The sequence below is a fragment of the Chamaea fasciata genome, unplaced genomic scaffold (genome assembly GCF_029207755.1).
Source record: "Chamaea fasciata isolate MVZ Bird 193981 ecotype frontalis unplaced genomic scaffold, bChaFas1.0.hap1 SCAF_6, whole genome shotgun sequence".
Taxonomy (NCBI): domain Eukaryota; kingdom Metazoa; phylum Chordata; class Aves; order Passeriformes; family Sylviidae; genus Chamaea; species Chamaea fasciata.
The window spans coordinates 37,540,809-37,555,760 of NW_027094091.1; the positions used below are offsets into that span (position 1 = coordinate 37,540,809).

Consider the following 14,952-nt stretch of genomic DNA (forward strand, 5'->3'; position numbering starts at 1 on the left):
GATCTGACAGCGTTCTATGGAGAAAAAAGAAAACTGACAGTGGTTAAAAGTGTGTTTCATGGAGCTGGTTCAGTGTATCTCCAAAGACTGAGAAATGTCAGCGTGGCAAACAAAAGTGAGCAGTGTGATCCAGTGGTGTTTGTGTGAATATCTAACTAAAAATTAGGTCTAGTTTAAGGTTACAAGGTGTAAAATACAGGTGATTTTGACCATGAAGTTTACGGCTCTGTCAAGACCAGCTCTTACTAAACTGCACAGAACTGATCCTACTGTTTTTTTTTTTCTCTCTCCCAGGTTCATATTGGCACTACAGGGCTGATTGTGACTCCACCCCCCAGCAGCCCAGTCACAACAGGGCCTTCCTTCACCTTCCCCTCGGAAGTTACCTACCAAGCTGCCCTTGGTGTAAGTGCTGCTTAAGAAAACTCGGCCTTCCCATTTTTCTTTGGTCTTGTACAGTAACCTCTTTTCTCAACATCCAACATACTGATTTGAAATGACGGTTTTATGGGAATTGAGTCTATGTCATAGACAATGGTATGAATTTAAATATAGCAAAAGCCCTATTGCTACAATGTTTGCATCTTGCCTGCATATCCATTCCTCCAGCTTTCCTAATTTCTCTGTAGTAAACACAAGAAGCACCCTTCCTTCCAGAACAGTCTTTCTTTTAAGCATGAGTAGAAAAGAGACTACGCTGGGGGGAAAGTTTTGGGAAGCAAGCGGGTTCTTACAAAAATTATCAACTTGGGACAACAGCTGCCAGGTGCTTCTGTCTTACTTAACTCAAGATTTTCAAGATTATCTGAAATAAGCTTCAAAAGTCTGCTGTCTCCTCATTAAATAAGGTGATTTTAGATGTGTGTACACCTGTGGCAGATAAAGAACGTGTCTAACATGCTGGAGTTAGGTTCTTGGAGATCAATAGGAAAACATGTAGCAAATGGCCATCTTTTAAAGGAAGAAATACATTGCAATGCTGTTTCCTTTGAACAAATAAAATGACATTTTCTTTAAAAAATGCAGGATTTCTTTCCAAAACCTACTGGAATTCTTTAGTTTCCTGTGCTTATATTAGAAAAACTGTGGAATGCCATATATCATACTGTACTCATCAGAGCCTTACTGCAGTAAAGATTGTGGATACCAATTTTCAGAGATCTTTAAGGGGTCTTAATGAGACTTTATTTAAATCATAGGAGTTCTTGAAATTAAGTTCTTTCAGTCTAAAATTGTGCCCTTAATTTTTAAGGGGTAGGGCACAGTTGAATATTTGATCTTCACTTACTTCAAAAAAACCAACCAGACAATCCAAACAAAAAATCCTGAGACATGATCTTGTTTCGGTGTCTCTCCTTGCAGTCTTTAAATCAAGTAAAATATGATGAATAGCATTGCTGCTAAATAGGTCTAGTTTTGTTTCAAATTTGGCATTTGCATCATTTTACACATTTGTCTGTAAAAGTTAAGGCAGAATTGTCTGTCTTCTGGTATCGACTTTCTCTTGTTTACAAAAATGCTTATGTGTGGCTTGGTTGCATTTTGACAGCTTTGTTTGGAACTCTTAAGTTATAGTTTTCAGTCCTTTAAATTATGATGCTGTTGCTTTCTGAATTATCTCCAGTACTTCCTCTTGGCATGGTGACACATGCCAGAAGTGGGTGCAATACCGCACAGTCTTTTTCGGTGAAGAAGGTATGGATAGTATAACCCTTTTACCTTTTTAGCCTGATTCTTATATCTTGAAAATTTGTTTGAATGTAGCATAAAGTTTAGGTTTAGCTAAATATCCACCCTGATGCCACAAATTTTCTTTATCTTTTGTGATGTAGTAATTGATATCATCCAAGTAAATGTATTTCACATTCTTTGCTCTTCAGACAGATGTCTTTATTATTGACAGTTACATGGATCGGGTGCTTTTGCCTGCCTTACTGAGTAAGGCAGATTGAGCTGTAGCAATGCCTTGTCTTACTGTCTTTAAATGGTTGACTCCTTCAATCTGGATTATTTTGTAATCCTACTGTTAAATGAATGTTGATCTGGAAACAGTTAATAATCTCATTATATTTAGATTCATATTTTAATGTCATGGAGCAGATGAGTTTAGAAGGGCCTCTTGATGTTGTCTAGTCTAACCTCCTCTGCTCAAGCAAGGCCACCTAAAGCCAGTTGCCCAGGACTGTGTCCAAATAGCTTTGAAATATCTCCAGGGATGGAGACTTCAGAACCTCTCTGGGCAACCTGTGTGCATTGTGGGCTCTTGTTCAAGTTGGTGTCCGCCAGGAAGGACCCTCAGGTCTTTTTTTTGACTAAAAGGTATACATCTTATACTAGAAACAGTTAGCTGCTTATATACTAATCCACATAGTCTTTTATACTTCTTTCATCCTATCCTTCAGAAAATGCTGGTGAGAACTGAGCAAACAGGTGCTGTTAGGCAGAATGCAAGTCTAGCTAACATATAGGCTGCAAATATTGAGTAATTGATTTGATTTATGAGATACTCAAATTTTGGAGAGGATTGAACAGACAGCATTCAATGCATACTTTCAGAAATTCTGTCAGAAGTTGCTTTTTTTTTTTTTTTCCCTCAATAACAAACACTTCTGTTTGTTATTAAGAATCAGTAGGTCTTTATTTGATGCCAACATGGAAAAATACTTTCGTTTGGTGCTGGTTCAAAGTCATTAAACCACCTTGGGTGTTTTAGTTGCTTAAGCTTGTTCAAAGTCGATCTCACCATGGGTATTCACAGGAATTAAATTGCTGTGCTAAATGCAGCATGCAGAGAAACTCCTGCCATATGATTGTCCTGTATCTTGGGGTGCTACTTTCTCTTTGTGATAACCATGTTCCTGCTTATGTTTCCAATTAGGCATATAATTCCCATTGAGAACCTGAATTATTCTCTGCCACCCTCTTTAAAAGTCAATAGCCTTCTGTACATAATGTTCTATTTCTTCTTGACTTCTTTTCAGCATGACTAAAATGCAAGCTGGCAGCTCAGGCTGGAGTCAGGTGATTCCTGTGTTCTTTTATGATAGATGATATTAGATGATGATGCAGTTTATAAAGCCACAGACTGTGGTATCTTTTACTTACACTTTTCCTTTTGCCTCATCAACTCTTGTTTTCATTTTAGAAATGTGCAAAATAGTTCTGACCAGTCAAGAGAGACAGTGATATTCTTGTTTCTCTAGATGTTTCCCTTCTGGCAATAATACCCTTCCTGACATTCTGAGCATTAATTTTAAGCTGTGGAGCAATTGTGATTTTATGTTTAATGCATTGGAAGTGGTTAGCTTGAGTCCTTTTGCTCTTGTATTTTTTTTTTTTTTTTTTTTTTTTGCTTTTTAAGTAGAAATTCCTGTATTTTTTTAAGTTCCTCCCTTTAGCTTTTTTTTCTTAATTTCTGAATACTAAGCAACTGACACGGAAATTGGATGGGAACAGGATGAGTTTTTCTTTAGCATGAAGGTGGTTTGTTTGATGTCTTTCCTATCAGTTGCTTTGGTGTTTATAACACTATTGAAAGTAATTGTTCTTTGAAAGCAAGCAGTTTGTACACTTCTTTAATATAATGCTAAACTCAGATTAAGGGAGAAAAATAAATCTGAGAGGATAAGCATGATTACCCATCAGTAAAGAAAAGAAAATATTCCTGTACAGTAATTCCGACTTTATGCATCTTTGCTACATTTATCTGTCCTGTATCTCAAAGCAAGGAAAAGCTAGTGTCTTCTCTTATCTCCTGTAATAAAGTTGGCTTTTTTTTTTTTTTTTTTTTTTTTTGTCAACAGGAGATATTTTGAGTTGTCTTGCTGTCTAACAAGTTTCTCTAAAACAGTTTGGATTAATTCCTAGCCTGAGGGAGTCTGTGACTCTTTTATCTGTGTACATGTATAGGATTGCATTTTAGTTTTTTGTGTTGCTCTGGTGGTTCAAAAATGCCAATTGTATTAATTTTTTTTTTTTGTCAATAATAATGTTTTGTAGATGCTGTTTGGTACCTGATATTGTATGAAATAAATAATTTACAAAGTTTCAGCCGAAATTGACATAAATAAGGTTTAGAAATGAGAGTGTTCTTGTCAACTGACCATGTATGCTCTCTACTGCTTGTATCATTTAAGCAAATTTTAATTTTCATTCAAAAAATTTGTGATAATTTATTTCAAAGTTTTATTTTGCATCAGCAGTTCTTTAGACAACAGCATTAATTCTTGGCTTGTGTTTTGAGGTTTGATTCTTTGAAATTGAAAAAGCTATGAACTGAGACCGACTTCTCACAGCTAGAGCTTTTGGCTGTGATATTATCTCTTACACTGTTCTTTGGGACTTCCAACCACAGCTTTACCCTTAATTGGGGCATTAATTGGTCTGCTTATCTTAGCCACTGGCATTTTTGAACCTTGTAGGTGTTTAGAATATTTAAAGTTCTTTGACAAATACAAATAACAGATGTCAAGTTCAGTAGTTGTTGGGTGAAAATATGCACATTCAATTATGTAAGGTTCATTCACTTGGAAGGAAATTCTGGGATGTAATTTATAAGGTAGTTATCTAACAGAGGAGATCTAGTTGCCATAGATTTTACTGAAAAATAATTTTAAAGTATGTGATTTGAACCATGATATGGGAAAAACAAAACAAAATATACCCCAGCAAACTCAGAATTACATTCAAAAGCAGCAGCAGAAAAACAGTCTAGCAACAAGAGATATCTTCTTTTCAGTCTGCCTTTACAGTCTCTTGAGAAGTGAAAAGTGTTTTGGATTGCAATCGGCCTAGACGTCCATACTGCTGCTTCTACAGATTGGAAATGTTGACTTTGAAATGGTGTCTTGGTGTGTGCACTTAAATAGCAGAAATAAGTGGTCTATGTTTGGATGGTTTGCATTCACTTATGTGCTGAAGATTTCAAAAAGTGAAAAACACCTAGTTTTTCTGGTCTTGTTCTCTTGTACATGCACAAAAATAGAAATTTCTCTTTATGTTGAAGAATACAAGGTAGTTTGAATTATTATTAATGAGGCACAAGCTGTGAAGGTTATATAATGCACTGATGACATTTAGCTCTTTTATGTAGTTCCACTGTAAGTTCAATAGTGTAAGTTAGGAGGTTTTAATAAGAACTGTCCTAATTTTAATCAACCCAAATTCAAATCAACTTTTGATGTGAAGAGGAAGCAGCGGGAAGAAACAATGAGGTTTTGTGTGAGAGACCTGTTTTTGATAACGTTTAGTTTGTGAATTTTGTTAAACATAAGCCTTAATTTGTTAGCCCTCAGGGAATTTTGCAAGCCATATATTTTTTCCTAGAAATTGTGGGAGTGAAGACTGTTAATGAATGTTCTTTTCCACTACTGTGCCTTTTATAATTCTTTGAGTGAGGTGATTACTGATCTTCAGTTAACTGAATACAGCCTAATTATATTTAAGTTCAGAAATATGCATGTGTTTCTAGAGCATGAGTAGAGATACTTTTTGAAGTTGTAACATACATTAATTATCAAATTATGTAACTTTTCATCTTCCAATTAAAAAAAAATTTATCACTTACTTGCAGTTTTATATGCTTGAAAGTACACCTGGTGTCTGAAAAGTAGTTGCAGAAACATTCAATTTTTCCCCTTCACCTACCTAAAATACTCTTAATTATGGCTGAGCATGCTTTATTGGATCACATGTGGTTTGTGTATATTCTTTCATGGAATGTTGACTATGGGAACCATCAGAACTAGCATGTGCCCTGGAGGTAGGTATGTTTCTCAACAGCTAGAAAAATGGTTAGATGCCAGAAAACTTCTTGAAAACTTGGCTTGATCATTTGGATCTATTTTACCAAGTTGTAGCAGTGCAAGCTGTGGAGCGTTAGTCCTCTAAAGCCTATCAAGTAGTTTATTTAGATTTCTTGGTACTTGCCAAGTCTTTGTGAGTTTAATTGGTCTGTGGCTCACTGCTGGTCTCATTACCATACTGATAGACACAGGGAGGGGAGCAGAACCTGAATAAAGCAGAATAAAATAGAGCTGTGAAGGTGCCTTTATTGCAGCTAAAGCTTCAGTGTGTATTATGTGTTCAAATGAATAAGATGCAATGTACAGCATCTTTAGAGATGCAGGAAGTATGGAACCATCACAACCTTGATATTGTGCATGAATAGGTTTAATTTTCAAGAATTACAACTAATCATCTCCTAATGTGGATTTACAAGTTCTACCATATATAAAGAAATCTAGATGCCTAAAGAAAGATTTAAATTGATATTCTATTGATAGGTTGCATGAAAGTTAGATGCTCGCATTTAGCTTGGATTCAGCTAAGACATTTGTTGAATATCTAACTGAGAGGGACAAAAAAACTTCAGCTGTAAACCAGCTGAAAGAGAAATGTTGGCATTTCAGTGTGAATTATCTGGATACTTTAAAAAAAAAGTCGTTGGGTAGAATGTGAAGCAAATGCTATTGCCATTTTTGTAAAAAAACTATTAGTATCAAAGCTCTCAGTTATGTTTCTTCAGCAGGTCATTTCTGTTCAGTGTTGGATACAGAAGGCCTATGTGGTCTTACAAACGTGTTAATGTATGACCAGAAAAAAAGCTTTCAATAAAATAGGAATAATTCACAATATAACATGCAATTTATACCATAGCTAAGCATAACAATCTTGACTGAAACGGTTTGAAAGTCTGTAATTATGCAGTATTTTAAAGTGACTTGGCAGTGTAAAACTGGTTTAAAGGGCTGTCTTTTTATTAACATTTTCACCAAATGCAGCAAAGTAATAATCACACAGTGAAGAACTAAAACTCAGTTTCAATATAGGTTTTTGTTTAGAAAAACGAAGAAGAAAAGAAAAGGTAAAACCCTTTAGAAGTGCAGCTTGAGAGGAATTAAAAGGTCTTTCAATTACGTATTTTCCAAACTGATAAAGTAATGCAGTGCATTTATATGACGATGTGTTGGAAGTGCCAGGCACTACTTTAGGATATTTTGTTAATTAATATTCCAGTTTTGTGGGTTTTAGGAAGATTATGTTTGAAATTAATTCAGTATCACTTTTTCAGAGGTGGGAAGTTTTTTATTACTACTTTGTGTGTGTTGTAACACAAATAGTTATTTTTGGAAGGGAGGGGAAGGAAAAGCTCTCCTTTTGTGAGCGCCTTTTCCCAGGAGTGTCAGTACACAAGGTCCTAAAGAATTGTCTGAAGCCTTACAGAGCAGAAGGTAACAATTGCTCCATTGATTCTCAAAAGGCACAGAAGTCTGTAGGCAGGACCCCCATTATGATCTGTGGTGCCTTTTTACTGGGGTATTTGTTAAAGATTACCAATCTTGATAATACTGAATTTCAAAAGCTAACTCTTTAAACTAGAAGAATAGGAGAAAGAGGTAACAATAGCTTGGTGACTATGGCCTCATATTGTGCTTGCTTTTCTAACCCATACATCAAAAGAAAATTGCCCCCAGAAGGGGTGCTTTTGGGTGCAGCGCAGATGAATTGTATATTATGTTTCAGCTTCAGGTTACAAAAACAATCATGTTATGAAGTACAGTCAGCAGCAGGATGCAAAATCTACCTCCTGGAAGGCTTCTGAATTTTTGTCAAGCCCTATCCTAAACATGTTATAACTAGAAACAGTGCTTTCTATTTTTCCTGTGCTGGGAAATTGCTTGTCATTTGCTTAATTAGCTGCCAAAACTTCAAGATTTTAAACTGAAAAAAAGAGAAACAGAGACAAAGCTACCTCTCCAGTTATGTTGTAACAGTCGGTAAAGCAATACTGGACTCAGTTGCTTTTTTTCCACTTCCTTAGAATATCATGCCTTTTTGGTTGTTTGGTTTTTTTTCCCTCCCCAGCTGATTGAACTCACCAAACAATATTGATCATCTGTTGCTATTTTTTTTGTTCTTATAAAATCAGAATATGAATCCCCCACTTCCGCCACCACCTCTCTTGTCTGCTGCAATCATTGCATCGGCCACTTCTGGACCTCAGTCTACAAGTGTCATACAAAGGTCTGCATCAGGATCAAGTGACCAAGTTGCACATTTACGACAACAAGCTCGTCCAAGTGTGTAAGTAAAATTGAAACTTTTCTCCAGTGAGAAAAATCGAATGAGGTCACTAACTTCACCTGTACGTTTAGCACGGCACCTGGCTCTTTTCTGCTGGAATTGCCAAAAAGCCAAGCATGCAGTTTAGAATAAAAGCATGCAGAAAGGTGATATCCTCAAACAGGCTCCATACTGAGCATTGTTTATGTCTTAGATAAATACAATCAGCTGTTGCTGTATAGAAAGAACTCACATCAAAAATATAAAGTATTTATCATGCAGAAGATGAATGAATGAATCTTTGTGTTAGCACTGAATACTGGATAACTCAAAAGTGTCATTTCACTGGAATGAATTTATTCAATGTTTTCCTTTATGTATGGTATGAAAAGGCTATTCTCATATGGAATAACTTATGCCAAAACACAGCAAGTGCTGTATTTAATTTAGACTGTTGAACATGTTACTGTCAGACTACTTGTGTCAGTTGCAATTGAAATTTGACTGAAGATTCTACAGTGCACTTAATTAGTGGGTGGCAATTTGGGATGAAGGCAGAAAGCTGCTAGTTAGCATTATGTCTTCACGCTTGTAATACAAGCAAACGTGCGTCATCCTTTCGGGTGAAAATATTTGGTGTATTAACATGTGTTGCTAACAACATCTTTCTTCTTGAAAACTTCTTTGTGTGTAGCTTGGGGAATAAGAACGATAAAAGAAAATATAAAAATCAGGAGATGCTGAACCATCTAATGGGACATATTTGAATAAGGACTGCTTTTGTTCTGTTCTTATCTTCCCACCAGGTTTCCTCCCACTCCAAAAAAGCACCCTTCTTGTATAGCAGGTGCATTTGGATTTGGGCTGTTTCTTGGTGTCAGGCGTTTTAACAGTGATTCTTACGGATTATTGCACCAAGTGCAGTTAATCAAGTTCCCACCTCATTTACTCCCATTATCTGTCTTCAAGGGGTTGCTCTATATGATGATACTAATGAAATTTGGAATAAATTAACTAAAAAGGAAGTTAGTGAGCATCAATTAAAGCAGATCAATTACTTTTTCGTAGAGCTTCTGTGTGTGGCTAAGTAGATCACTGCTAAATCATGTACTGGTGAAGCTTTCTGCTGCCAGTGTACCAGGTTGCCTTCAAAGTGTATTTTTTTGCTTGCTTCGGGTACCTATATTGCCTTTAAAAGATTTTTGTAGATATTGCAGGGTTTCTTGGGTGGACAGCAAGGAATAAAAATGTAATGCAAAAAGGAGAAGCATGCAGTTAATGCTACTGTTACTGTGCACAAGAGACAATTTTGATGAAAGAATGTTTTCTAAAGCCACTTTCTTGTCCTTGGGGTTACAAGGGGAGTGGGAAGGATAGCACTGCAAGCAACTGTGGATCCTTTTTCATAGAAGGGGATAGTCTACCCATCTACTTAATTGGCTGCCTCATGTGAAAAGTATATTTTAGAGAAAATGGGATTTATTGGAATGGTATTTTCCATAGGCCCGGGTCAATAATTGTATATATGGTTCAGATGGTTTTTTAGGTTCAAATGTGGCAGAAAATAGAACACTGTGGTGATTAAAACAGTATCACTTTCTAATAATAGAGAACTGATCAATCTTATTTGAAAACTTCCCTAGGATCATTCCAAGATGCAACTACAGGAGCTTCAGCATTTGTTTTAAACTTTTTTTTTTCCTAAGAATTTTTTTTTCTAAAGAATGTTAAGAATGCAAATGTTTCTGAACTCTCACCACGATTTCAAATGCACTGTATTATGCTTTAGTGTATTATGTTTAGAAAACATAAAAGGAAATAAACTTTACAAGTGAATTAGCTGCTAACCACCTTACCCATAGATTTCAATTTCTAGTAACCCTTTTTTTTTTCTTTTGCACTGAAGTTTGCACAGAAGCTTCCAGTTTTGCAGTTTGAAATATAGTTCTGACATCTCTTTTAGGTATGTTGCTATCTACCCCTACACTCCTCGGAAAGAAGATGAACTGGAACTGCGGAAAGGAGAAATGTTCCTAGTGTTTGAACGCTGCCAAGATGGCTGGTTCAAGGGAACTTCCATGCATACAAGCAAGATTGGTGTTTTTCCTGGAAATTATGTGGCTCCAGTTACAAGGTACAGTATTATACAAGTGTCTAAATAGTTTAACTAGTTTTAAATCCAAAATTATTCTGTTCTTGTATTAAATGCAAAAATTGCATAATAGAAGACCTCTGGGTTTTAGTAACTAGCTAAGTTTTTTTCAGTTGTGTTTTATTGTTTGCTTTAAATTTTGGCAGGACTGTGACAAGTGCATCACAAGCAAAAGTTCCCATGTCTACTGCTGGCCAAACAGGACGAGTGGTGACTATGGTCAGCCCTTCCACTGCTAGTGGAACATCCCAGAAGCTCCAGGGGAATGGTGTGGCAGTGAACTCCAGCACAGTACCCACAGCAGTGGTGTCTGCAGCACATATCCAAACCAGTCCGCAAACCAAGGTCCTTATGCATGTGACAGGACAAATGACCGTCAACCAGGCTCGAAATGCAGTTAGAACAGGTAAATAAAAAAAAACAAAACAAAAAACAAAAAACAAACAAACAAACAAACAAACAAAAAACAAACAAACAAACAAAAAAAACCAAAAAAAAAAAAAAAAAAAAACCCAAAAAAAACCCACCAAACTGAAATTTGTTATGTGTGGTAGACAAACTGTAGAGTCCATCTTGACAAATGACTGGAGTGAGAGTCTATGTAAGTATATGCTGAGGTTTTTAAAAGCTTTTCTTAATGTCATTGTTTATAGAGTTGAATGTTTTCTGAAATGACAGTCTGAGTTGTTAGATCTTTTATTATTCTCCTCTAAGCAATTGTGTGTATGTACATACTCCCACTATTAGGAATTTATATGCAAGTACTTCAGGTGGAATATTTCTTTTTTTTGTTGTTCCAGCAGTATCTGGGATGGGGACATTCTTTGAGCTTCCCCACTCATACGGAATTCATATAGTAATAAAAGTGATAAGAACATCTGAGTCATAGCTTATTTTTTGTATGTTAACTGCATTAGAGCTACAGTTTGCTCTAATTTAGCATTCACTTTTAAATTATCTTCTAACATCTTTAAATACCTTGAGTGTTCCTTTTCAAGTTCCTGGCTCAGGTTTGGTCCTTAGGCATTCCAGTTTGTTCTCTTATCTTGACTGCAGCTTCTTTCAGCTTTGACTCTGAAACACTACGGCTATACTGGCTTCAAGATCCATATGATCTATGTAATAAAATTATGTATTCCTGAAAGGTGTAACTCTTCATCTACTGTCTAGGGCAGGCTACATCATAGTGAAACATGCCTTCTGGTTATTTAAACGCAGATCCAAAAAGACTGATAGTGGTGTTTTCAAGAGTTTTTGTTTACCAAATCTATGCACTCCTCTGTGGATTTGCCAGGCTAAGAAAATACCACACAACTGGAGCCAAATCTGTTCCAGTTGCTTCAAGGGCTTCAAAAGAAAAGGGAAAAAAAGGAAAACTCCCATTTCAGACTTATCCCAGTGTTTCCCCTTTCAGCCTTGAATTTAATGTCTGTAACCTCCTGAGTGAGCATCATGACAAAAAGGGCTTTTTTAATCACAGGATTCTTATTGGCAGAGCAAAAGAGAAAGCAAAAAATGGTAACGGTATGCTCTGTTATCCCCATAAAGAAGGGTTATTTCCTACGGTCTCAAGATCCATGGATTAGCCCACTTCTCAGAGTCACGCATCTCCTAAAACACCCTGTGCATGTTCAGATGCCAGCATCAGGTTTGCTTTTGAAGGTAGGATATGTACATATGTCTTTAGTTATTTTATTTCCTTAATTGGTCCCATCTTCCTCCAGTCTGATCTGAAGCTGGAGCAGGTGTTTTAGTCCTCTGTAACAACTTTATTCATTGCCTTTGAATAAAAATAACCAGATGCTGCTGGCAACTGGTAAAAGAAACTAGGCAAAGCATCTGTACTTTCCTGCCTCTTAGGCACAGGTGGTTTCTACTCTAAATCTTTCTTTTGAGCTGCCTAGGAGCTTGCAAGTGACAACAAAAAGGAGAAAGCTCCTGTGGGCTCCAGAGGCCTTTCTGTCCCTACATCTGTGCACCACTATCAAGATGAATAAGCTTTTACACTTCATTCAGCTGACAAATGTGACAACATACTTCCCACTGACTTTTCTGATCCAAAATGAAAAATTCAAAGGGACTGGACTCTCACCACAGAGAGCTTAACATTGGATTTTGCAAAGGTGTGCTCTTAGGCACAAATACAGATCTGTCCCTTATAAGGACATGAGCAGTGAAGCAATAATGGCTGCTTTATGTTCAAACTACAGAGAATTTTGTAGTAAACATGTGAAACATGATCCTCTTGAGCTTTCCTTAGCACATTCGCTGAGTGTTAATCTTTGGGTGAGGCTTCACAGGTTAATGCAGGGCTCCAGCTTCACTTTAGCTTAGGGCTTCAAGGATCATTCTTCAAATGATCTTTGTGGGACATTTCTTGACATCACCTTTTACTGAGGGAGTATGCATCCTTTGATTGGAAGGACTTATAAAGAAATTATATATTCTGCCTATTTCATTAAAGGATAATCTATATGAAAATAGGATGACTTGAAGCATTTTTCCTATCAATTCCATCAGCAATATGAAACAAAACCAGAAAGCTCTTCCATATTTGTCATACATAAATTTCCTGTGAGTTTAGACATATTTTGAAGAATAGCAGCTACTTCTAGGCAAACTGTTGTTGTCTCATGAATGAAAGGCAGCATTAATAATTGGTTTTTGACAAAAAAACCCTTGCTACAATCTCCTTATCTTTCTTTTGAAATGTTCATACTACTCAAGAGTTGGGAAGAGTCGGCTACAGCAGAAGAGGTTATCAAAAAATTAGACATAGCATATAAGTGATGTGCTCTTTTTTTAATAAAAAAGAAAGAATTTGTGTTATTGCAGAGATTGTAATTGGGTATAATACTGTAGGATTGTTATATAAAATTTGGGACCTTTGTCTGTCTTCTCTAATACACTGTTGCTGCAATCTAACCAAATTACCAGAGGAATTTGTAGAAAGCAGAATGAAGAGTGCAAGTGCTGGAGGTTTGGTTCCAGGATTTCACTTATAACAAGTCTGAAATTGTATTAGTATCTGAAAAAACAAAAAATGATACAATTGAGGGATGATACAAGCTAGAGGGATGACCCCTTCTTAGAAAGTTTTAAAGTATTTGAAGGAGGGAAGTTGTGCAGCACTGGGATGCTACATTTTGCCTCATATTGTTCAGTTGAGGTGTCTGCATTTCGTACCACCCAGTGGTGCAGAGATGCCCAAGCTGTTGAAATGGTCCAACAGCATGCATATGTGATTGACCATATGACTTTAACAGCAATTTTACTTCTTGGAAAGGATAAATTAGTTCATGAAAAGCTCTGTGCTTTTCAGCTTTGCACTGCAACCCAGGTTAATTTACTCAGCCCTGAACTATTCTCCAGCTTCCAGTGTAGATATTCCTTTTATTTCACAGGGGTATGAGTAAATCCACTTTCTATATTTAAACATCCCAAGAGAAAACAGTCTTACATTTTCAGAGAAAGCACTCATAGCAGTAATTGCCACTGTGCTTCTTATTTGAAAGACCCGTGAAATCTGTTGTGGATTTTGTGAATAGTTTAGGGAAACAATCGGATTTTATTTTCAGCAGCTTCTCTAAGGTGTGTTTCTTCCTACTTTCCTTTATATGCCATGACAACTACACGTCATATTAAAAGGAGCAAACAAGTTCCAGGCAGTATTTAGCTAGCTCTTAGGTACTAAAGTGTAATCTTCACTTTGCATCTGTCTGTATGTGAAGCATTTGACTGAGCAGCTTGGGTATCTCCACAACAGAGAAGTTGGAGTGCTGTTATTCTTCTGTTGCATACTGGTGCAAGTAGCATATGCAACTGCTTTATGCAGGTGAAATAGATTTGGTGGTGTGTCTCATGTCACTACAGTAGTATAAACGTAAGTTTAAAAGGTAAGAAGAAAACTTCTTGTGATTGATTAGCTGTAACACAGTAACTGTACCTGACTTTGTGTGTCTTGTGAAAAGGTGAACTCTCACATTTCATTCTTTTATTCTAGTTGCCTCACATAGTCAAGAAAGACCTACGGCAGCAGTCACACCCATACAAGCACAAAGTCCAACATGCCTTATTCCTGCAGCTGTGATCATTCCCCACCACTCTGTTGCCTCCCAGCAGCTCCAGCCCCAGCTTCCAAATGCTGCTGCTTATGTCACAGCTGTGAATGTGAACCGCTCAACCATCCCACTGGCATGTACAGCAGCTTCTTTGAATTCTCCTAACGTGGCCACTTCATCTTTGGAGGGAGAGATCAGTGGGAAAACTGCAAACACTCACCCTGGAGCTCCTGCATCTCCAGAGAATGCTTTAACAGCTGGTGGAAATGCTGCTGTCAGTAAAACAGACAAGGATGGCAAGGTGGGTAGAGAATAAAATCATTCCCTTAAATTCTCCTATTTTCATCATACAATCTTTCAAGAGATTTAACAACACAACCTAAAAAGCCTACATGAACTTGCAGGAATGTAAAAATTTCAGTCTAACAAAATAAAATGATGTAGTAGTTTGAAGGCAAAACAAATGAGAGGCTCCAAGTCAGAGATACAATTTAATAGGAAAAAAAAAAAAAAAAGGAAAGAAAGTAAAATAAAATCGATGCAATAATACAAAAGACCACTGACAGAGTCAGAATACAACCTGAGCGTAGTGATGGAAGCAGTCCAGATGAGGTGGTCTTCCTGAAGCAGTGATCCTGTAGAAAGGTCTGGTAGCTCGGGTCCTCTGGGAATCCA

The 14,952-nt window shown here is 36.8% G+C and overlaps 1 protein-coding gene across 3 annotated transcripts in view; it reads left to right on the top strand.

Annotated features, from left to right (window-relative positions):
• The window catches only part of SH3RF1 (SH3 domain containing ring finger 1), an 85,142-nt gene that overhangs the window by 59,839 nt on the left and 10,351 nt on the right, over window positions 1–14,952 (top strand). For all 3 annotated transcript variants that reach the window (XM_066186013.1, XM_066186012.1, XM_066186014.1), the window contains exons 6-10: window positions 295–405; window positions 7,931–8,085; window positions 10,028–10,198; window positions 10,363–10,622; window positions 14,220–14,578. In XM_066186013.1, coding sequence (XP_066042110.1) covers window positions 295–405; window positions 7,931–8,085; window positions 10,028–10,198; window positions 10,363–10,622; window positions 14,220–14,578 — 1,056 coding nt within the window. The remainder of the gene's footprint in view (window positions 1–294; window positions 406–7,930; window positions 8,086–10,027; window positions 10,199–10,362; window positions 10,623–14,219; window positions 14,579–14,952) is intronic.